Source organism: Thamnophis elegans, chromosome Z, assembly GCF_009769535.1.
Source record: "Thamnophis elegans isolate rThaEle1 chromosome Z, rThaEle1.pri, whole genome shotgun sequence".
Classification (NCBI taxonomy): Eukaryota; Metazoa; Chordata; class Lepidosauria; order Squamata; family Colubridae; genus Thamnophis; species Thamnophis elegans.
This window is the reverse complement of record NC_045558.1, coordinates 130314637-130337030: the sequence shown is the minus strand read 5'-3', so window position 1 is coordinate 130337030 and position 22394 is coordinate 130314637. Positions and strand designations below refer to the sequence as shown.

The 22394-nt window shown below is 41.3% G+C and overlaps 1 protein-coding gene across 1 annotated transcript; it reads left to right on the top strand.

The window, feature by feature from the left end:
• Window positions 1-11138: 11138 nt before the first annotated feature.
• On the top strand, window positions 11139-21637 carry LOC116521789 (vomeronasal type-2 receptor 26-like). The gene is made up of 5 exons (XM_032236443.1): window positions 11139-11333; window positions 13265-13738; window positions 17069-17275; window positions 18571-18697; window positions 20736-21637. Exons 1-5 carry the CDS (start codon window positions 11139-11141, stop codon window positions 21635-21637), a joined length of 1905 nt encoding a protein of 634 aa, XP_032092334.1.
• The last annotated feature ends 757 nt before the right edge of the window (window positions 21638-22394 follow it).

Here is a 22394-nt window from a genome sequence, read left to right as displayed (position 1 = left end):
ATATTTAATCCCGTGCCAGCGTATGATCTCACCCAGTGGCTTCATGTAGATGTTAAATAGGAGGGGGGACAGGACCGAACTCTGTGGCACTCCATAATTGAGGGGCCTAGGGGTCGATCTCTGCCCTCCAACCAACACTGACTGCGACCTGTCCGAGAGGTAGGAGGAGAACTACCGAAGAACGGTGCCTCCCACTCCCACCTCCCGCAACCGTCGCAGAAGGATACCATCGTTGATGGTATTGAAGTCTGCTGAGAGGTCAAGGAGCACAAGGATAGAGGAGTGACCCCTATCCCTGGCTTGCCAGAGATCATCGATCAGCACGACCAAAGCAGTTTCCGTGCTATAACCAGGCCTGAAACCGGACTGAAAGGGATCCAGATAATCGGTTTCATCCAAGGACCGTCGGAGTTGAAAGGCCACCACTTTCTCAACAACCTTCCCAACAAAGGGGAGGTTCGAGACTGGATGATAGTTACTCAAGATGGCTGGATCCAGAGAAGGTTTCTTCAGGAGAGGTCTCACCACCGCATTCTTTAGGAGGTGTGGGAAGGACCCCTGCCAGAGAGAGGTGTTAACTATCCTCTGGATCCAGCCACGTGTCACCTCCCTGCTGGTCGAGACCAGCCAGGAGGGACACGGGTCCAGTATACAGGTGGAGGCACTCACTGCTCCCATGGCCTTGTCCACTTCCTCAGGAGTGACAAGTTGAAACTCGCTCCATAAAATTCGCCCAAAACCTTCCCCCGGTACCTCGGCTGGTACTGTGCAATTGGAGTCCAGATCTGTCTGAATCCGAGTGACTTTATCCATTAGAAACTGAACAAATTCCTCAGCCCTACCTTGTAAAGGGTCATCCGCATCCCTCCCTTTCAAGAGGGAGCGGGCTATTCTAAACAAGGCGGCTGGGCACGATTCAGCAGATGCAATAAGAGCGGCAAAATGTGCAGATTTCGCCGCCCGTATTGCCACGAAATAGGTCCTGATAAAGGCTCTCATCAGTGCTCGGTCTCGGAGTTACTGGCTCTCCAGCAGCGCTCTAGGCATCTCTTTTGGCATTTCATCTACTGGAGTTCCTCAGTGAACCAAGGAGCTCTCCTGGATCCACTACCTCGGAGAGGCCGTAAAGGCGCAATCCGGTTTAGAGCCCCCGCCACCGCTGTATTCCAAGCAACGACTAAGGACTCTACCGGATTGTGGACGAGAGTGTCAGGCATTTCTCCAAGCGCCGTCTGAAATCCCATAGGGTCCATCAGGCGCCTGGGGCGGAACCACCTAATCGATTCCTCCTCCCTACAGTGGGGGATCGGTCTCAGAAAGTCAAAGTTATAACCATACATTTAGTGACAATTCAAAGTTGCAATGTCCTGAGGTCATGTGATAAACTTTTGTTACCTCTGACAATCAAAGTCAACGGGGAAGCCAGATTTACTTAACTTTGTTACTAACTTAACAATTGCAATGATTCACTCAACAGCTACAGTAGGATGGAGCAAAACTAACTTAACAACTGTCTTGCTTACTGATGGAAAATTGGGACTCAATTGTGGTCCTCATTGTAATGAAAATTATAACTCTGGCTATCTTTAGAAATAGAAGATTATAATCTGCTATGATTATCTTAGTATAGCAGGGAAAGATAATATAATAGAATGGAAAGTATTCCTACAAACATGTATTGCACCATTTATCCACATTAATATTTTCAGTTTTGCATCTTCTTTCCTCTAATTTAAGTGATTTTAAGATGAATCATACATACATTCCTTTGCTAGGTTGCATATTAAGATATTTTGAATTATAAGGAACAAACATTGGAAAACCAATATGCTGAAAAAATGGCAAAAATATGTCTAAGTGATATAATAAATTAACAATTTTGAGACCATCAAGTAGTTGATTTGATGGTGATTTGAAAAAATCTAATTCATAATAAGAAATACAAGTAAATTGGCGGGTAGATAAAATAGATGGATAGATAGATAAATGGTAAATGATATATGGAGGGATGGATGGATGGATGGATGGATGGATGGATGGATGGATAGATAGATAGATAGATAGATAGATAGATAGATAGATAGATAGATAGATAGATAGATAGATAATTATGTTCATTGGTCAGCACAACTTTGGATAAAGGATGAAGCAGAAGAGAAGATACATTTAATTTCTTTTCATTATATTATTGAAATGTAAAAACAGGTTGCAATGAAAATAGATTTATGGATAGAGAGCAAATGTTTATGACCCAGCATGAAATTCTTTTGTAAAACGCAGTTAAATGTATGAGATTCACAAACAAAATATGTTTTCATTTTAAAGAAGCCTAACAAATCCAAAACTGATATCCTATAATACTATGTTAAATATATATTCATAAAATGGCAGTTAGCTTTTGCTATATTTAAGTAGGGCTTTATAAATTGAAAGTATAAAAACCATGAAAATGTCTCTACAAACATTGAACATTATTGGAGTCAATATCTGAAATATCCTAACAGGAACCATGACACCTAGATTATCAATTTCAAATTCAAAATGAGTGTTGGAATGGGGAAAGGATTAAGTTAAAGGATCTTGGAAAATGGTGAAAATGTAGCAACTTAGAATAACTTTATTGCCATTTTAAATGTATACTAATCGGCATACATTAAAATGAAACTTCATTGAATACAGCATGTATAGGTATGAAGGTATATGCATAATTTTGCATGTATTTATTTTGTCATGTTTATGTAGTGTATATTAGAGATGGTGACCCTTTGAGAGCAATATGCAATGAAATTTCATTTTAATGTATGCCGATTAATACATTAAAATGAAATTTCATTGGATACAGCTTTCAAAAGGTCACCATCTCATATTCATTGGTTCCAGACAATTACATCTTCATTCATGAAAAATTCTTTCCCTTTTGGAGCCTGGAGATCTCTTTCCAGCTCTAACTCTCTGAAAGGATTTGTTTGGAAAAGTGATCACGTTGATGATGTCAAATCCAGCTTCCCCTTCCTCATTCAAGAACATTCTCTCTCCAAGTGAATTGTTAAAAGAATAAAAGAGGGGAACACTGTATTCAAGTTTCATTGATGTATTCTTCCCATTCCTATAACAATTATTAAAAAGAAATGTGATAATTGATATTTCATAGATATGTACATGGATACTCTATTATTAATTTGATATTATTTTAGGGTAAGATACAAATGAACCAAAGCAAAATGAAAAGAGGCTATTAGGATCAATCAAATTCCTTCCATTATGATTCAGTAGGAGAAATACTGTATTTTTCGGAGTATAAGATGCACCCTTTTCCCTCAAAAAAGAGGATGAAAATCTGGGTGCATCTTATACACTGAATACACAATTTTTGGCCTCCCGAAGCTCTCCTCTTTGCAAAAATAACTGTGTATAGTTCTGGAGGCTTCCAGAGTGCTCTTAGGGGCTGGGGAGGGCACAAATGGGTAAAATATCTGGCCGTCTTTTGCTCATTTTTGCCCACCCAGCCCCCTGGAGCACTCTACAAGCCTCCTAAAGACTATGCATGCCCTTTTTGACAAAAAATGGGGCCATTTTTGCAAAAAAAGAGCTGTTTTTGGAAGGTCTGCAGAGTGCAAAACCTTTCTTTTTAAATTTGCCTCTTCAAAATCTTGGTGCGTCTTATATCCGGTGTGTCTTATAGTCCGAAAAATATGGTATATTTGATAATCTGAAATAAGACAGATTTCCTTTAGCCAGATTTGAAAATTTGAGTCTCATGCTTCAATAAATAGAAGTGAGATAGAGATTATTGCAAAGCATATATTATCGTTAGATGAACGGATGGATGGATGGATGGATGGATGGATGGATGGATGGATGGATGGATAGATAGATAGATAGATAGATAGATAGATAGATAGATAGATAGGTAGATATATGCCAGAGATGGGTTCCTACCAGTTTTGCCAAATCAGTAGTGATTGCTGGCCGGCCATGCCCCCAAACTGGTCCCCCTGTTGCCACTTGCTTGCCTCGCCCCACCCAGTCTCTGTTCTGGAATTTACCTGCCAGAAGCACTGTGCCCCTGATCCAGGGGTGGGTTCTTACTGATACTTGCTGGTCCTTGCGGACCGGTTGGTCGGTGAACCCAGAAGTAATTAACTTCCGGGAATGCCCCCTCTATGGTGCAGCTAGAACTGGCCACCCGCAAAGGACCTCCCCAGACTTGTTTTGTTGAGCACTGGGTGATTGACGGTAGTTTGCGCCGGCCATGGCCGCTCAAACTAGCACCAGTCGCCCTGTTTTCAACAAAGCAAGCCCGGGAAGATCCTTTGAGGTCGGCCAGTTCTAGCTGCCTGCGCCTGGTGCTGTGCCTGAGGTGAAGCCCCAAAGCCCCCGCCTCCACCGGAATATCTGCTGCCGCCTCCTCCTCCTCCAACAGCACTGCCGGATTTGCTGCCCGACGCCGCAGCTGAGGTGAAACAGCCAAAGCTCCTGCCAGCACCCCCGCCTGTGGCAGCGATGCCTCCCCCTCCGCTCAGAGCACCTGAGCTGGGCCCCACGTTATCCCTCCCCCCTCCTCCTCCACCATGCTTTTTAGGAGCCATGAGGCCGTGGGAGCCAGTAGGAAGGCAGCGGAGGGGGCGAGAGCAGGAAAAAAGGCCTCATGGCTTCTCAAAAGCACGGTGGAGGAGGAGGAGGAGGCAGCGGCAGGGGTAATGTGGGGTGCAGCTCAGGTGCTCTGAGTGGAGGGGGAGGTGTTGCTGCCATGGGCGGGGGTGCCGGCGGGAGCTTTGGCGGCTTTATCTCAGCCGCAGCGTCGGATGGCAAATCCGGCAGTGATGTTGGAGGAGGAGGAGGCGGCAGCAAATATTCCAGTGGCAACAGGGGCTTTGGGGGTTTACTTCAGCCTCAGTGCTGGGTGCAAGCGGCTAGGACTGGCTGCCCACAAAGGGGGCTTACCAAGTTTACCCATCTTCTCCAAGAAGCAACTACATTTCTCTCTTTCTTTATCCCCTACATTACTTCTTTTTCAGTTTGTACTTTGTACATGTCCCTAGGTGGTATCTTTTTGCCCACTTCTATTTAAGGATGGAAGTCCTCCCTAGGAAAATGATTGCACCTGGCATACTATCTTTTGTTAGCTGATAGTAATATTTACAAAAGCCCTTTCTCTACTTTTGTCTCGTTATTTTCATTCCCCTTGTTAGGCCCCGTTTTCCCACTCTGTTTTTCATTTGACTCATGGCAGCTGTTGGCTTCTTTAAAGACAATGGGGCCTAATAATGAAAAATGCTTCTTTCTTAAAAGAAAAAAGCAAAAAACCCAGAACTTCATGACTGGGGATAAGAGAAAGGGTCCTTGGATATGATTATTCTGCACTATCATGCTCATATTTATAAAACTCAGTGCCTCTGTGAAAGGTAAGGATGACTACTGCATTTGTGGTGCAATCATAACATTGCGTGTGTTGAAGTTGTTTTAACGTAAACCAAAGATAATTTCATATCTGGTCACATGGGTGGAAAGCCACTCCCACAAAGGAGGCCACACCCACAGAGTAGGTTCCAACAATTTTTGAAACCCACCACTGCCCTGATCTGTCTACCAGGTAAGCTAGCTGCCCCTGCCCCTTCCCTGTGGCCCTACCATGCTTCCCTGCTTTCCACATGGCCTTCCCAGTATCCCTGTGGCTAGCTTGTGAAGGCAAGAAAGGGGAAGGCTGCGTGGAAGGCAGGGAAGCATTGCAGGGTTGCAGGGAAGGGAGCAAGCAGCCTACTCCCTTCCCTGCAGCCCTGCCATGCTTCCCTGCCTTCTATGTGACCTTACTGCAGTCCCCATGCCCATTTGCCTTCTGAGGTTGGTGTCCAGCCCAGCCTGACCAGTGGGTGGGTGGGCAGCCCTTGGTGGAAATGCAGGTGCTGTGCTGTTGCTGAGTGGGGCAGTGGCAGTGGCGGTAATGCTGCAGGAAGGAAAGTGGATATCCCGGGGCTGCTGCACATGTGCTCACCATGTTTCTGCAAAGGCAGAACCCCCACTGCAGGGCAAACCAAAGAGGGGAGAAGGATGCTGCAGAAAAGGCTGCCTTCCACCAGGACCCACATTCCTATCATGCTGGCTCCATGAGGCTTTAGGCTCTGAAGGAGTCCACTGGCCTCCCACCTGGCCACCTGCCTGCTTTCTTTGCAGAACAGCCCATCTGACTGCTGGCACTACTCTGGGAACTCAACCCATGGAGTCCAGCACTCTGGGGGAAGGAGACTCGGCCATGGCACCGCTTCCTGCTTGCAAAGAAGCAGAGCAAGAGGTGGAAGCCATTGGCAGCAGATGGGGGCAGCCCCTCATGCAGGGAGCAGGCCAGGCCCGGCCACGCCACTGCGGAGCCCTTGGCACTTTCCCTTCAGCCTGGGTGGTGGTGCTTCATCTTTCCAAAGACCAGGTTACAGCACTTGTAGTCATGCAGCTAGCCAGAGTGGGACATGGAGTGGGCAGAGATGTCAATGCATCCCCCATCGAGTGATTGCCATGCCTTCCCAGCAACAGGCAGGCAGGATCTACCTTGCCAATCTTGCCCACCACCTCCATGCACTGCACTTGGAAAAGGCTGCTGCTCTCCCTCCCTGCCTGGCTGCAGGTATCCACTTGCCCTCCCAGAGCACCAATGCAGGACCGCCATTTGCTTTCTTCCTTCTCTTGACCTGGTCTTCGCCAAGATGAAGCACCACTGCCCAGGCTGAAGGAAAAGCACCCCAGGCTCTGCAGTGGCATGGCAGGCCTGGCCCACTCCCTGCATGAGGAGCTCCACCCACGTACCTGCCAATGGATTCCATGCCTCTTGCTCCGCTTCTTCACCAGCAGGAAGCGGCGCTGCAGCCCAGTCTCCTTCCTCCAGAGTGCCAGACTTCATGAGCCAAATTCCCAGAGTAGCACCAATGGTTGAATGGGCCAATCTGCAAAAAGAGCAAGTAGGTGGCCAGGAGGGAAGCCAGTGGGCTGCTTCTCCCACCACAAAAAGAAAGAAAGAACATCCCACCGTCTGTTGGTGCCACTGCAGTTGATCCGGGCAGGGGAACAGGCCCCTGAAAAGCAGGGTGTGCTCTGCCGCTGCTGCAGGAAGACTCCCCAGTGCAGCCCAGTTGCAGGATGTGGGGATATTCTTTCTTTTGATGGCGGGAGAAGGAAGGAAGTGTTCCGGGAGGGCAGGCACCAGGCTACTGCACATGTGTACCACCTGCCCTCCTGGAACATTTTTTTCCTTCTCCCGCCACTGAAGGAAAGTATATCCTGCCATCCCTTGGTGCTCTCGTGGTTGAGCTGGCTGGGAGAATGGGCCCCCAAAGGGAAGCATATGTTTTGCCATTGCTGCTGTCATTGCTGTTGCCAAGCACGTCCATGCAGGATAAATCCCAGGAAGGGCTCCATCTATGTGTTTGTGTGTGTGTGTGTGTGTGTGTGTGTGTGTGTGTGTGAGAGAGAGAGAGAGAGAGAGAGGGGGGGGAAAGGGAAAGGGAAAGGGAAAGGGTAAGAGAGAAAGAGAAAGAAAGGAAGGAAGGAATGGAGAGAGAGAAAAGAGAGAGAGACAAAGAAAGAAAGAAAGAAAGAGAAAGAAAGAGAAAGAGAAAAAGAGAAAGAAGGAAGGAGAAAGGAGAAAGAGAAAGAAAGAGGGAGAGAGACATGAAAGAAAGAAAAAGAAAGATAATTTATGATCACAACTGAGCCCCAATTTTTGGTTTCTAAGGAAGAGCGTTGTTAAGTGAGCTTCACCACATTTTACAAGTTGGTCATGGCCACCCGGTCACATGATCACCAAGCCATGCCCACAAAATAGGCCACACCCACAAAATAAGTCACACCCACAGAAACGTTAGTAAAATTTTTGAAACCCACCTCTGATATATGCATATATACTATGCATATGCAAATACATATGCAAAGAGAGAGAGAGAGTGAGAAAGAGATGTATTGCACTAATGAAAATGTTGATCTTTTGGGTTAAAAAAGTATAACCTCTCCTTGCTTGCAGCATCTGGAGCGGGATCTCTTTAAAGACAAACAAATCATGGCCATCGATTTGGAGCCTGTTATTGTAAAATTTTTGAGTAATCGCATTTCTGGATTCTCTTGTGAAAAAGTATATAATTATGTCTCTTGGAAGCTGTCGTTGCTCTGCTACACGCGAATTCTGGCGATAGATTTTTCGAATATTCCAATCAAAATTGAGTCCCGGACCTCCCACCGCTTGGCTGAAAGCTTCTACAAACGTCTGTTTCAAGTTCTCTCCTTTCTTTTCGGGCAGTCCTCTAACTCTTATTGCAGACGCCTTTCTGTTATAATTTATCATTGCAAGTTGTGTTTGAGTATCTGTAATCTCTTGTTGTAATGCTTGGATATTAGAAGTCAAATTAAAATTAGCCCCCTCCAAAGTTTCCAATTTCGTCTCCATTTCTTCAATATAATCTGTTAAAGTAGACGTGACTTCAAACATATTCGCATTTATCTGGGCAATTTTGGTCTGTATTTTATCGCATAAATCCAACACAAATTCTTTAATTTCTTTTCTAAAGTCATTAATTATTTGAAAGAGAAGCTCCTGTGTCAAAGAATCTCCAGTAGATGGCGTAGGAGACAAAGGCAGCGATTTGGTAACAAGTTCTTTAAGCACGAGGGGGGAGGATTTTTTTGCCTGTTTAGACCTGGGAGACATTATAGATAAAATCTGAGAATAGACAGATAAACAGTGTCTTCAGCTGGTCAGTTCTCCATAAATTATTTGTAGATTTTGCTCATTAATGAGTAGCAGTCTCCGGGGAAATAAAGCCAGTTAATTACGTCATCAATCACCAACACAGTAAAAACGCCATTTTGTATCCCAATTGCGCAGAGAAGTTCAAAGGAAGAACAAGGCTGGTGTTTAGATAGTTAAAAAAAAAAAAACACATCACAGAAATGAGACCCGCTCGTATTATCTTAAAAACAATTTATCATTGTCCTGAGTGTGGGAGTCGGCTGTCTAGGGCTGCAAAAAGGCAGCTGCGAAGAACTGGTTGGAGATAAGAGCTCAGTTACGCTGGATCTATTCTCTGTTCGCAGCCCCCAAAAAAAGGAAAAGGGCTGTGAACTACGAATAAATCCTAACACCTGAGCTTCTGCCTGTCCCTTTCTGCCAGAAAGGGATGATATCTATTGATCTTAATTAGATATACAAACCAGAACTCTAAGAGGGGCTCCGTTGAGCTCCTCGGCGACAGGATCCTCCCACAGGAAGTCCCGAAAATGTTGATCTTTTGAAGGTTACAATATTTCACTTTGGAAACCATCCATAATGTCATCCCTGTGTGTCTATGTGGATGTGCAGTGTGGTGTAAATTAAAAAAAAAACCAGTGTTTTCACACTGAAGGGTTCTTTTAATATTCTTATTACTGTGGGTTTTATCTTTTTTTTTTAATTCTCACACATAAAACATGCCCATTGTTTCTTCTTTAAGATGAGTTTGAATGAAAAACTCTGAGCATGTGATTATCTACTGTACCTTGTAATTATCCAATTAAACACGAGGTTCTTCATTTGTTTTCCAAATCCTTGAGAGCATAGGAAGAAAAACATGAACAAAGGCTCAGGATGCTATTAATATTCCTTCAAACATTCAGAGCTGGGGCTGTAGACAAACACGTTTCTCCCCTTGAACAGTAACACACTGTGCAGTTTGGTCTTTGAAACAATTGAGAGAAACATGGCAGGTTCTGTGATTTGGAAATATGCATTTGCAATGATCGGCCACTCACCAAGAAAATATGCACTTGCCAAAGTGGAAGAGGGCCCATTTGTGTACAGAAGGAAGATTTTCAGTCAATACGGTGGTATTTATTGTTTTATTATTGGTATCAATGCCTGGGTAGTATGTAAGATCCCCAATCATAATTGCAATGTTAGTAAACCTCTCTCTATTCATCATAAATATATCCAGTCTGGAGATCTCAGAATTGCTGGCATTATTTCTCAGCTTTATGTCTTTTCCAGTCCTGTTAATTTCATTCAACACCCTACTCTGGAACTTCTTGATGATTTTGTGTAAGTGATTTTATGTTTTTAACCCAGTGTTGAATCAAATGATTCTTAAGGCAATCTCTACTACAGCTACCATCATCCAGTAATGAACAGGGTGCCTTAACCCTTTTAACCATTTAATCCTTTCGTTTAACAATTAACATTCTGCTGTGGAAACTCTCTGTTTCGGCATACAATCTTCTGCGAATGATAATGAATGATATTACAGAGTTTTGTGTTCAGTTGATAAACAATCAAAGGATAGCAGAAGGGCCCAGATTGTGTTTGACTGAAATATATGGGTTAAAGTTTAACTACAGGTTGTGGTGGCTAAGTGGCTAAGATGCTGAGTTTGTCAATTGAAAGATTGGCAGTTCGGCAGTCTGAATCCCAAGCGCCACTTAATGGGGTGAGCTCCCATTACTTGTCTCAGATTTTGCCAACCTAGCAGTTTGAAAGCATGTAAAAAATACGAGTAGAAAAATAGGGGTCACCTTTGGTGGGAAGGTAACAGCGTTCCGTGCGCCTTCGGTGTTTAATCATGGCGGCCAAGGGACCACAGACAGTCTTCAGACAGTGGTGGCTCTTTGGCTTTGAAACAGAAATGAGCACCGCCCCCTAGAGTCGGGAATGACTAGCACATATGTGCAAGGGAAACCTTTACCTTTACTTGAAGTTTAACTAAGATTCCTATAATTCCTTTTTCCATAATAGGTTTCACAAGTAACATCCTTAGCTCCTAGTTATCATCCATTATTAAGCTGGTTTGTGATACTGTAAATTCTACATAAATGTACAATTCAAATTATATTTGCTAAAACAAAGACAGTGCTTGCTTGTTCAAAAAAGCCCAAATGGGAGAAGCTTTTGCATTTACTTGGATGATATCAAAATCATTTGTTTTTATATATATATATATATAATTTATGAAATGCTCAGTATTAAGATGATTAAAGCATAAATAGGATAAATATTTTTGGAACCATTTACTTTTAAAACACATGCAGTTTTCAATTGCAGGGTACTGTTTCAGAGTTACCAACACATCCTAGCATTAGCTTTTGCTATAAAGGAAATCAATGAAAATCCCCAGATTTTACCCAATGTCACCATGGGATTCAACATCTATAACAGCTACTTCAGTCCAAGTTGGATATACCTTGCCTCAATGGAGCTTCTCTTTGCTCAAAATAGATTCATCCCAAATTTCAAATGTGGCATTCAAAACAATCCAGCTGCAGTCATTGGGGGACCTGATATCTGTCTCCACATGGCAACCATACTGGACATCTACAAAATTCCCCAGGTATAGTGTACTTTTGACACATATTAACTGAACAAGCCATTTACTATTCTTGTGATTGCTTGACAGCAATGTTGTAGCTGAGGTTCAGGAAAGGGTATGATTGAAACAATCAAAAAGCTTACATTATGCCAGAAGAGAAAATTCTTGATGAGAAATATACAATAAAGTTTCCAATTTGTGAAACAGACGTGTAATTTGCTTTCATTTACAGTTAGAAAGACCAGTTTACTTGGTATGTATTTTATGCTTCAGTCATCTAATGACTTCATTCCAGAATCCGTTTGTGGATTCAGTGCATCATTTTAGTCTCAACTCTCTGCTTGAAGTTATGACATCGCAAATGCAAACAGCTAAAAAAATGTCCATTTTTAGTGGAGAAAAAAATATTTAATTCAGATTTAGATTGCCTTTTGATTGAGTGCATAATTGATTGCAAGGAAAGGGATCTGTAATCTATATATTAATATTTCTGTATATTTAAGTGTTATCTTTTGCATACAATTACCAAAAGTCTTGGCCCTTTAGACAATTATGGAACAGTTTGCTAAAAGACATGTTCAAGGCATGCAAGAAAATCAGCCCAAATACAAAATCATAATTTTTTTTTGCATAGGATGCCCAATCTGAATCTAAGTTCTGTTGCATGAGTTTTTAAGCCTTTCAACCTCACAACATTTTTATGCTTATTGTGTTATCTTGGGTAAAGATTCCAATTTATTTTAATGAGAGCTTCTTCCCAGGGCAAAAGCCCTCATGCATCCATATTATAGGACTGTGGTATGAAGCCTTCACTAAAATTTGCTATTTATTTTTCAAAAGAAACTGCTGCAATTGTTCAGGTGTAGTTGTGTGTGAGTGTGAGTGTGTGTGTGTGTGTGTGTGTGTGTGCGCGCTCATGTTCTTCCAGATTTGGCCTTGAGCAGTAGAACATATTTAAGAAGAGACTGGACAATCACTTGAAATCTGAAATGATATATGGCCGTGATGGCGAACCTGTGGCACACGTGCCCGAAGAGGCAGATGGAGCCATGTTGCCTGATACATGTGTGTCATTGTTCCTCTTCCAGGTTTCTGGTGCACATGCACATGCAATGATCAGCTGGCCTTCATATGTGTGCCAGTGCCAGTGCCAGAAACTGGAAGAGCTGGCCTTCCAGTTTCTGGTACATGCATGTGCGCCAACCAACTTATCATCAAGCATGTATGCATGCCAGAAACCAGGAAACCAGCTGCCTGGTGCCCATGTGCATGCCAGAAACCAGAAGTTTATTTCCCAACAACTCCTCTTTCGGGTTGCAGCCCTGACAAGCACACACGCATGTGCGCTCCCTTTTCGGCACTCTGTGTCGAAAAGATTTGCCATCCCTGATATAGGGTCTCCTGCTTGAGCAGGGGACTAGATTAGAAGACCTCCAAGGTCCCTTTCAGTTCCATTCTCATGGATATGTTCAAGTCAGTTTCCTCCTAAGGCTGATTGGCTTTACTTTTTGCCCAGATGTTTTCTGCACCAATTCATTCTAAATGCCAGATAATGAAAATTATCTAATTTGTTGACAACCATCATAGGAAGACACATAAGTATATTCATAAAACTTCCCAACTGATTTTTGAAAATAGGCATTATAGTTTAAAAAGCATAACACTATTTAGAGAGCAAGTTTGGCATAGGGAGTACGGCATTGGGCCTGAAACTGGGATATGTGAATTTTAGTCCCACCTCAAGGATGAAGCAGAGTGACCTTGGGCCAGTTGTTCTTGTTTTACCCTAGGAAGCAGAAAATAGCAAACCACTTCTAAAATCTTGCCAAATTCTCCAGGCAATCATCGGGGTCAACCCTAATTTCAAGGGAAAGGAAAAAAAACCCAGCACTATTAAGATGGAAAAACAGTCTTACACATTCTTCATTCTTCCCTATCATTTTTTTTCTTAGCTGACCTATGGTTCTGCTCCAATCATGGATAAAGAGATTCAAGCAGTTTTCTTCCAACAAATGTTTCCAAATGAATCCCATCAACATAAGGGGCTCCTCCAGTTGTTGCTATATTTTAGGTGGATCTGGATTGGTGTTCTTGCTGTGAATGATGACAAGGGAGAGAAATTTGTACATGAGGTGCTCCCCACATTTTCCCAGCAGGGCATCTGCTTTGATTTCATAGGAGAGTTCCCAAATGTAGCCTTTTACAGTGATTTTACAGATGTGATGGAAGAAACTTACAAAACTTACTCTATAATTGTGGAAAGTACAGCCAAGGTGATTGTCTTATATGGTGGAATGGAATCCATGAACTTTTTGAAAATGTTAGTGCAGTATGCAGAACTGGAGGATATGTCAGTGAACACAAAGATCTGGATCATGAATGCTGAAATGGATTTCACATCCATATCTATTCAAAGAGATTGGGATGTAAGTTTCCTCCAGAATGCTTTATCTTTTGCAGTTCACTCAAAAGAGCTGCCAGGCTTCCAGGAATTTCTTCTAACCAGAAATCCAACAACAGCAGAACACGATGGGTTCCTAAGAAATTTCTGGGAGCATGCATTCAGGTGCTTGTTTCACAGCTCTGATCTAGATAAAAAATATGGCACAATCTGTACAAGAAAGGAGAAGATGGCAACCCTTCCTGCATCTGTGTTTGAACTTAGCACAACTGCCCACAGCTATAATGTATACAATGCGGTCTATTCTGTAGCGTATGCTTTGGAGGCAATGCATTCATCAAAACACAAGCACAACCTTATTGTGGGGAGAAGACGACCAAAGCTTCAGAACCAACAATTGTGGCAGGTAATGTTTTGAGCAGAGATATGCTGGAGATCTGCAAGTTCAGTCTATGGGCCAACTAGAAGGCTCACTCTAAAGAAAAGTAGGATATCTAAGGGCTATATCTATCACTGTCCATTTTACACCATCTTAAGACCACAGAGGACATTGGAAGCAATTATATATTAATATGTCTAGAATTTTTAATTAGATACTCCTGTATTTTTAATTGTCCTGTCCTGTCTTTGACTGAAATAAGCATATGACTTGATTATACTAACACTACTATATACTGTTTTGTACTGTTTTTTGTTACATTTGTACAACAAATGTAACAAAAAGGCAACAGTAAAAATATTGGGTTTCTGTCTGGATGGTCTCTTGTGATGAGCCGAAGGACAGAGAATGGAAGTAGTGATCTTCCTCCCATATTTGGGCATACCGGGGGTTGTAATTATATATATATATATATATATATATATATATATATATATATATATATATATATGTGTGTGTGTGTGTGTGTGTGTGTGTGTGTGTGTGTGTGTGTGTGTGTGTATGTGTATATGTGTATATGTGTATATGTGTATATATGTATATATGTATATATGTATATATGTATATATGTATATATGTATATATGTATATATGTATATATGTAGACGTAGATGTAGACGTATATGTATGCATGCATGCATGCATATATATGTGTGTGTGTGTGTGTGTTTTATTTGTGCTGATAAATAAATAAAGGGAGACTAGTATAGATCTATTTCAAGCTATTTAGCTCTCATCAGCTAGCCATACCCTTACTGGGATTCGAACCTGTGCTGTATTGCATCTTAGGCAAACGTCTTAGCCATTAAGCCACAGGTCTCCTCCTTATCAGCTGATATATATGATAGATAGATAGATAGATAGATAGATAGATAGATAGATAGACAGACAGACAGACAGACAGACAGACACAGACACAGACACAGACACAGACACAGACACAGACACAGACACAGACACAGAGACAGACACAGAGACAGAGACAGATATAAAGATATAAAGATATAAAGATATAAAGATATAAAGATATAAAGATATAAAGATATAAAGATATAAAGATATAAAGATATAAAGATATAAAGATATAAAGATATAAAGATATAAAGATATAAAGATATAAAGATATAAAGATATAAAGATATAAAGATATAAAGATATAAAGATATATAGATATATAGATATATAGATATATAGATATTGTAGTGTTAGTATGCCAAATAACACTCACTCATCACAAAATCTCCAGAACCATAAAGCTTGCAAATTTGAAATTTGGCATATATGTTCCTCTTGGCTTCTAATTTAATTTAATTTATTAGATTTATAGGCTGCTCAATCCCGGAGGACTCTAGGTGCTCACTAAGAAAAGATTTTTCAAAATGACCATCATATCATTAGTATTGCTTATACAGTAATTAATACACTCTAATTCTAAGGAGTTCTACTCCCCCTCCCCATCTGAAAAGGACTCTGTTCCAATTGCTAGTTGCCTTATATTAACACACTCTGATGCTAAGGAGTTAGACATTCTACTCCCCCTCCCCACCTGAAAAGAACTCTGTTTCACTGCCAGTTGCCACACATTCCGTTACCTCAGTTCAAACTGGCAGACATTCCATTCCTTCACTCAAGAGCAGTCTGGGGCTCCTTACAGTACTAAACATCGGTACCTCACCAAAATGTCTATGCCTTCCACCTATGAAACTGCTTCCAGATTCAAGGTGGCAGGAGTGATATTTCCTTATGTGTTTCAATCACTGACCACCTCTTAGCCAGCAGATTGTGAATCAAATTTCTCCTGTATAGCCCCATCATATAGTTTCGTCATGAAGCATGGGTATCCAGCTATTCTCCTTATATAGACTAGACCATTGGTTTGATCAAAATTTTAGAAAAATGATTGAAGACATCCCCTGCATTTATAACATCTCTCGTGCCCTTCAAACAAAAAAAAATATCCAGATATTCATTACTACATATGGCTCACACACTGAAGGAGAAAATGAACACATAATAATAAGAGCATATCATTACATACGAGTGTTTGGAAATTGATTCTCCCCTTTCATCAGTTCCAGTGTAAGAGCTGTTGACAATACTTTAGAAATGAAGTCCTATAGATAGGCATTCATATTCTCATATTATTCTCACTATTGCTCAGAAGGATATCTTCTGGAGACAAATGCTTCCCTCTAGATCAGGGGTGTCAAACTATGTTTGTTCAAGGACCAGATCAGCATTGCAATTCTCCATGTGTGACTCCCCTGCTCCCTGTTTTGGCTGCTAGAGGCACCACAGGGCAGTCCTTTGCTATTTCTAGGCCAACCTTGAGGACCAGATTTAAGAACCCCACAGGTTGGATCCAGCCTTGGGGCCTTGAGTTTGACACCCCTGCTCTAGATTGAAACTCAACAAGGGAAAAAAAAAACATTTTAACAACCAGAATACTCCTTTTCCTTATGTGACATCTTCCAAGGCCTTCCATTACAAAATGATATATTTCAGGTGCTTATGAAACTCAGAGTTTATTAGAGAGCAGAGGTGGCGCAGTGGTTAAATGCAACACTGCAGGCTACTTCAGCTGACTGCAGTTCTGCAGTTCGGCTGTTCAAATCTCCCGGCTCAGGGTTGACTCAGCCTTCCATCCTTCTGAGGTGGGTAAAATGAGGACCCGGATTGTTGTTGGGGGCAATATGCTGATTCTGTAAACCGCTTAGAGAGGGCTGAAAGCCCTATGAAGCAGTATATAAGTCTAACTGCTATTGCTATTGCTATTAATGAATCATGATTTAAAAATCTAATAAACAAACACCATATGAAATGGACTTTGACCAGAAATAGAATGATAAATGAGTGTTTTCTATTTTATCTTTCCTCTCACCCTTTTCAATTTAGCTTAATCTTTTCTTGAGAAAGGTCTCATTTAACAACAGTGTTGGAGAAAAGATTTCATTTGACAAAGAAGGGGAATTCATTGGTGGATTTGATATAAATAACTGGGTCACATTCCCAAACCGATCATTTTTTAGGATCCACGTTGGAAGGATAGATCCTATGGCTTCCCCAGACAAATTCTTCAATGTTTCTGAAGATTCCATCATGTGGTCAAAAAGCTTAAATGAGGTAAGGTCTGAGTAGCTGTGCTTTTTTAATTTAAACAACATTAAAAACATTATGGAATGAAATTTGTTTCTTAGCCCCTTCCCTGGGAGAAGAAAATTCTCATTTTACATTAAATATAAAATATTTTTATCATTTTTTAAGGCTGATTTCCTAGGAGTAGAAAAATGATTCATATATATCTATTGTTTGTAGTTAGATACCAAATATTTTATAAATTGCTACAATTTACATGAGCAAAAAAGCTTCTTTTTTAGCTCTATTTTCTTTAGCTCTTATTTTCTTCCTTAGGCACTCTGAAAACTTGGTTTTGAAATTTAGTCTGCAACCATATGTATATATCAATGTATGTATATTTTTTGGCAAGCTGTTTCCCTTACATATTCAAATTGATATCCCCTATAGGATATATCAGGGATGTGGTGGCTCAGTGGCTAAGACACCGAGTTTGTTGATCAGAAGGTCAGCAGTTCAGTGGTTCAAATCCTTAGAGCCACGTAATGGAGTGAGCTCCCATTACTTGTCCCAGCTTCTGCCAAAATAGCAGTTTGAAAGTACATAAAAAATGCAAGTAGAAAAATAGGAACCACTTTGGTGGTAAGGTAACAGCGCTCTGGGTGCCTTTGGTGTTTAGTCATGCTGGCCACATGACCATGGAGACATCTTGGTCAGCACTGGCTCTTCAGTTTAGAAGCAGAGATGAGCATTGCCCCTAGAGCCGGAAACAATTAGCACACATGTGTGTGGGAACTTTTACCTTATCTTATATTATACATCAGCATGCAGGTCCCATCACCCTTAAAAAAATTCAGCCTCTATTTTCCTGGATGAGGACAATATATAATATCTCCAAATCTGTAAATCAGTGTTTATTTGTTTGTTTGTTTTTTAAAAAAAGCTTGATAACTTTAAGATCTGTGAACTTCAACTGCCATTTTCGCTGTGGAATTCTGAGAATTAAAGTCTAAAGATCTTAACATTGCCCAGTTCAAAAAACAAAACAAAAAACCACTGATCTAGGAGATAGGTTGGACAACGCAGTGGATTTTGTTTCCTAGTCCAAATGTACATAATTGTTCTGCAAGTTGTCAACTTACCTCAAGGATTTTATTTCCCATGAATTCATTCTCAGACTCTCATCTAACTATTCATAAAAGGCCAAAAACACAATAGATAATGGAGGTCTGTTTTTTTAAAATATACAGGAAAGAAATATGTATAAAGAACTGAAAAGGTGTTTTCTTTCAATGAAACTTCAAAGGAAACTTGCCTTCAAATATTCTCAATTTTTTGGATAGGCACATCCCCTTTCTTTGTGCAATGATCCTTGCAAAACAGGGCATAGCAAGACCAAGAAGGAATCAAGGCCATTTTGCTGCTATGATTGCTATCCATGTCCAGAAGGGAAAATTTCAAACAAAGAAGGTAAATATTTTTGAGAAGTAATGGAATAAGCTTATTAACAGGGCTAATCATTTGGATTATTTCTTTATTTTGATTATTTATGTGACTACCAATGTCATACAAGTGACTCTGGGTAATGTACAAAGGTTAAAACATATGTGTGGAAATTCTCTTGCACTTAAATCTATGCACCGTGAAAAGGATTGTGAAAATAAAATACATACATATTTGTAACCAAGAATGATATACAGATAATACATAGTACCTATCTTTCCCTGAAAATAAGACCAAGAAAGGCAGCAGGTCTTAATTTTCAGCAGGTCTTAATTTTCACTGTGTGTGTGTGTGTGTGTGCAATGCCCCTGACCTTCTTTTCACTTTGGAGGCTTTCAGGAACTTCTTCGGCTGGCAAGGCCAGCAAGTTGTCAACTTGCTGAAGACAACTTTTCTGAAGGCCTCTGCAGCCAATATCAGAGCTCCAGACTGATCCAGAGCTCTGTTATCGGCTGCAGAGGCCTTCAGGAAAGCCTTGCTGGCTGCAAGCCGCTGGGTGAGATCATTCGTCGGCATGGGATCAAATACCACCAATACGCGGACGATACCCAGTTGTATCTGTCCGCCCCCTGCCAACTCAGCGAAGCAGTAGAAGTGATGTGCCAGTGCCTGGAGGCTGTCAGGGTCTGGATGGGAGTAAACAAGCTGGCACTCAATCCAGAAAAGACCGAGTGGCTATTGATGTTGCCCCCTAAAAATGGTCCAGATATTCCATCTCTCAGCCTGGGGGGCGAAATTCTTCACCCCTCAGAGAGGGTCCGCAACATGGGTGTCCTCCTGGATCCTCAGCTGACATTAGAATACCACCTGTTGGCTGTGACCAGGGGGGCTTTTGCCCAGGTTCGCCTGGTGCACCAGTTGCGGCCCTACCTGGACCGGGAGGCACTTCAAATGGTCACACATGCTCTCGTCACCTCTAGGCTTGATTACTGTAATGCGCTTTACTTGGGGCTGCCCTTGAAAAGTGTTCGGAGACTACAACTGGTCCAGAATGCGGCCGCGCAAGCGATATCAGGTGTACCTAGGTACACCCATGTTACACCTATCCTCCACGAGCTGCACTGGCTTTCCATCAGTCTCCGAACACGCTTCAAGGTGCTGGTCGTTATCTTTAAAGCCCTACATGGCTTGGGACCTGGATATCTGCGGGACCGCCTCCTGCCACATACCTCCCAATGACCCATAAGATCTCACAGGCTGGGCCTCCTTAGGGTACCATTGACCGGGCAATGCCAGTTGGTGACTACTTGGGGGAGGTCTTTCTCTGTAGCTGCCCTGGCCCTGTGGAATGATCTCCCCGCAGAGATCTGGACCCTTTCCACTCTCTCGGCCTTCCGGAAAGCCATTAAAACCTGGCTGTTCTGGCAGGCCTGGGGCTGTTGACCCCAAAGTATGGTCCAGCCCCATTTAGAACGGAGTGCATGGTGTGCTGTTTTTAAATCTATCTTTTTTTTCTCTCTGTATTTTTTATTTATTTATTTCTGTACTGTAAGCCGTGAGTCCTACGGGATTGGGCGGCATATAAATGTTATTAAACTTGCAAAACTTGCAAACTTGCAGAAAAAAAATGGACCAGCAAGGAAGATGTCTGGGTGTGTGAGGTCAGGTTGCAACCATCTGAAGGTAAATAGTAGGGAAGCTCCCCACACATCTCTACCCTTACCCTATCTTAATTTTTATCTGTGCACCCTGGAGTGGGTGTGATCTTAACCGGAGCTTATTTTGGAGGGGGTAGGACTTATATTAGGTGCACATGTAAAATTCAAACTAGGACTTACTTTCAGAGTAGATTGTATTTTTGGTGAAACATGATATGTGATATCCATGATGAAATGCATGACAGGTAAAAAGTTTTTCTAATCCTCAGTGAATATGGTTTCATATTTAAATGGTTAAATAGTCAATGTCACTGTTGATAATTAACTTCTCTCTCTGAGTTATGCAATACTAAGGCTTGATGAATGAAAAATAATGCACGTAATTGTTTTTTTTCTTGTTTTTTTAGATATGGAAGACTGTTCTCATTGTCCAGGAGGTCATTATTCAAACCGTGACAAAGATGCATGCATTCCAAAACACATAACTTATTTATCCTATGAAGAACCCTTGGGGATCAGTTTAGCTATTTGTGCTCTTTCTTTTTCTTCTATCACAGCTCTCATGCTTGGGATTTTCACTAAACACAAAAACACTCCCATCGTCAAAGCTAACAACCGGAATCTCACCTACACTCTTCTAGTTTCTCTCATCCTTTCTTTTCTTTGTGTTTTATTATTTATTGGAAAACCTAATAAGATTGTCTGTCTCCTTCGACAACCAGCTTTTGGAATCATCTTCTCCATGGCAGTTTCCTGTGTGTTGGCCAAAACTTTTGTTGTGGTCCTAGCTTTTATGGCCATTAAGCCAGGATCTAGAATGAGAAAATGGGTGGGAAAAGCAATGGACAGCTACATTGTTCTTTTTTGTTGCCTTGTTCAAACCAGTATTTGCATCACATGGCTGGCACTTTTTCCACCATATCCAGATTTTGATGTGCACTCAATGTCTGAAGAGATCATCATGGAGTGTAATGATGGATCAGTCACTATGTTCTACAGTGTTTTGGGTTTTATGGGTTTCCTGGCAGTGGTCAGCTTCTCTGTTGCTTTTCTAGCTAGGAAGTTACCTGATACTTTCAATGAAGCTAAATTCATAACTTTCAGTATGTTGGTCTTCTGCACTGTTTGGTTGTGCTTTATTCCTACCTATATAAGCACAAGGGGAAAATACATGTTGGCTGTGGAGATCTTCTCCATGATCTCCTCCAGTGCTGGCTTATTGATGTGTATCTTTTTCCCCAAGTGTTTTATCATTGTAATGAGACCTGAACTGAACAATAAGCATCAGTTAATGAAAAAAATGTTTTAAATTTCAGCTACTGTATGTCAGCATCAGTATATTATAAACGCCCAATTGTGAAAATCTTTAAAAAGAGTTATTTTATAAAATTATGATTTTAGGCTGAATTGAGGAAATTGCGAGCCTTATTATTTCTGGTTCCCATTTATTTTGTTATTTTCAACTCCAGTATCATTTAGTGCTACAATTTATTTCCTTCCTTCCTTCCTTCCTTCCTTCCTTCCTTCCTTCCTTCTCTCTTTCCTGCCATGTGACATATGTCAAGAATTCTTATCCATAAATGGAATACAAGTTTTATTAATTCACACAGTGAGCTGACTTTCATGATTTGCAACTTACTAATTGTATTTTAAAATAAAATATTTCAATTATTAATTAATAATTCTTGATCTTTTAAATTACCACTCTAATCCACACTGTTTATCTCAATGGAATGACAAATCTTTAATAAGTCAGTGTAGTTTAGTAAATAAAATGTTGGACTGAATAACTTCATATCCATTCACACAGGAGCAGCCATGCTTCCCCAGCCAAATTATCATATAGTTGTTGTAAAGAAAAATTGGAAGAGGCAATGCAATCAAGAGTGTGTTGAGGTCCTAGAGGCAATCTAACCAGTACATAAATAAATACGTCTTGTGTCAGCATTCCAAATAATGCACCCATAGAAACTAAAACTTTGCCTGAGACAGGAAAATTCCTTAAAGAACAGTTTATTGGATACATCATATTGGCACTACTGGTGAAAACTGACTCTAGAGCTCCT